Source organism: Penaeus chinensis, chromosome 35 (assembly GCF_019202785.1).
Source record: "Penaeus chinensis breed Huanghai No. 1 chromosome 35, ASM1920278v2, whole genome shotgun sequence".
In the NCBI taxonomy this organism is placed as follows: Eukaryota; Metazoa; Arthropoda; class Malacostraca; order Decapoda; family Penaeidae; genus Penaeus; species Penaeus chinensis.
The window spans coordinates 13,633,560-13,636,059 of record NC_061853.1 but is presented as its reverse complement, the minus strand read 5'-3'; the positions used below and the strand labels follow the sequence as shown (position 1 = coordinate 13,636,059).

The 2,500-nt window shown below is 35.1% G+C and overlaps 1 protein-coding gene across 2 annotated transcripts in view; it reads left to right on the top strand.

The window, feature by feature from the left end:
• Positions 1-2,500, top strand: part of LOC125044222 (methionine--tRNA ligase, cytoplasmic-like) — a 28,275-nt gene that overhangs the window by 19,656 nt on the left and 6,119 nt on the right. For both annotated transcript variants that reach the window (XM_047640744.1, XM_047640743.1), the window contains exon 6: positions 765-2,500. This exon is cut by the window's right edge and continues 136 nt beyond it. In XM_047640744.1, the coding sequence (XP_047496700.1) occupies positions 765-2,500 (1,736 nt within the window). The remainder of the gene's footprint in view (positions 1-764) is intronic.

Genomic DNA, 2,500 nt, shown 5'->3' with positions numbered 1-2,500 from the left:
TTGTGAAGAGTTAGAGCTGGGCCTCTACCTGGCAATTTGCCCTGTTGGCATTAGCTTCCATGTGATGATGATGATACATAAATATAAATAGTATATATATATGTCAGTGTATGTATATATGCACATACATATACATATATGTATATATATATATATATACATATACATATACATATACACATGCATATATATATATATGTACATATATATGTATATGTATGTATATATATGTATATGTATGTACATATATATGTATATATATGTATATATATACATATATACATATATATACATATATATGTACATATATATATGCACATATATGTATATATGTATATGTATATATACATATATATGTATATATATGTATATATATACATATATATACACATATATATACATATATATACATATATATACATATATATACATATATATGTGTATATATATGTTGTTATATATGTATATATATGTATATATGTGTATATATGAATATATATATGTATATATACAGTATACATATATATGTACATATATATACATATATATGTATATATATGTATATATATGTATATATATGTATATATATATATATATATATGCATATATATACATATATATATATATATATATACACACACACACATGCATATGTGTATATATATATATATATAAATAAATAGCTGCGGGTTTGAATGTAGTATTTTTCTTGGTGTATGAACTTAATCTAAGATCAGCATATTTATATACCCAATCTGTTTCAGGTAAAGCCAGCTAAAGCTACAATAACTACAGAGCAGTTAACAGAAGCAAAATCTGCTTGGGCAAAACCCCCGAAATTATCAAGTGTAAAGATGTCTAGAGAAGGCCCAGTGGTGCCAGTAGATGGAGAACATAATATTCTCATCACATCAGCTCTGCCTTACGTTAACAATGTACCTCATCTGGGGAACATCATTGGATGTGTTCTCTCAGCTGACTGTTTTGCCAGATTTTGTCGCTTAAGAGGGGACAATGTTCTTTATATTTGTGGTACTGATGAATATGGCACGGCTACCGAGACGAAGGCTTTGGCTGAAGGGTTGACTCCTCAGCAGATTTGCGACAAGTATCATGCCATCCACAGCAAGGTTTACCAGTGGTTCAATATTAGTTTTGACTATTTTGGCAGGACTACCACTGAACACCAGACCAAGATTTGTCAAGATATATTTTGGAGCTTGGAAAAGAATGGAAAGATATGCAAAGATTCAGTTGATCAGTTGTACTGTAGTAAGTGTGACCGTTTCTTGGCAGACAGATTTGTTGAGGGAGTTTGTCCCCACCCTGGCTGTGGCTATGAAGATGCAAGAGGTGATCAATGTGATGCTTGTGGTAAGTTGATCAATGCCATTGAACTCATCAAACCAAGATGTAAACTTTGTTCTACATCCCCTGAAGTTAGGTCCTCTAACCATCTCTTCCTGGACTTACCAAAGATTGAGAAGAGTTTATCAGAATGGCTTAGGAAATCTTCAAAACAGTGGACAAATAATGCCAAAGTGATTTGTGACACCTGGATAAGGGATGGACTGAAAACTAGGTGCATTACAAGGGACTTGAAATGGGGAACACCTGTTCCTTTGGATGGATTCAGAGACAAAGTCTTTTATGTTTGGTTTGATGCACCTATTGGTTATGTTAGTATTACAGCCAGTTATACTAATGAATGGGAGAAATGGTGGAAGAATCCTTCCCAAGTCAAGTATTATGAGTTCATGGCCAAGGATAATGTTCCATTCCATAGTGTAGTATTTCCCTCCACTCAACTTGGAACAGGGGAAAACTGGACTATGGTTGATTTTCTTGTTGCAACTGAATATTTGAATTATGAAGACGGAAAGTTCTCTAAAAGCCGAGGAGTTGGAGTGTTTGGTGACCAGGTCATTGAAACTGGCATTCCTAGTGATGTGTGGAGATTCTATCTGCTGTACTTACGGCCAGAAGCACAAGATACAGCTTTTTCATGGGTAGATCTTCAGACAAAGAACAATAGTGAATTGCTGAATAACTTTGGCAACTTCATCCATAGAGCTTTGTCCTTTGTGTTCAAGTTCTTTGAAGCAGCCATCCCTGAAGCCAAACCGGATGAGTCAGATTTTATGTTGATGGCAGCAGTAAATCAGGAACTTAAGCATTACACAACAGCCTTAGCCAATAATAGGCAGCGTGATGGTCTTCGGGCTATCCTGTCCATCACAAAGATTGGAAACCAGTATATTCAGGAACATGAACCCTACAAACTGATTAAACCCAATCGAACAGAAGAAGAGAAGGAACGCGGGGCATCTGTCATAGCCATTGCTGCCAACTTAGTCTGCTTGGTGTCTATAATTGCAGATCCTTACATACCAGAAATAGCCAAGAGCATTTATGGTTTTTTGAACCTCTCATCACAACAGACTCGCCTTCCTGCTCACTTCTGTTGTTTGTTGCCAGCTGGTCACAAAATACAGGAGCC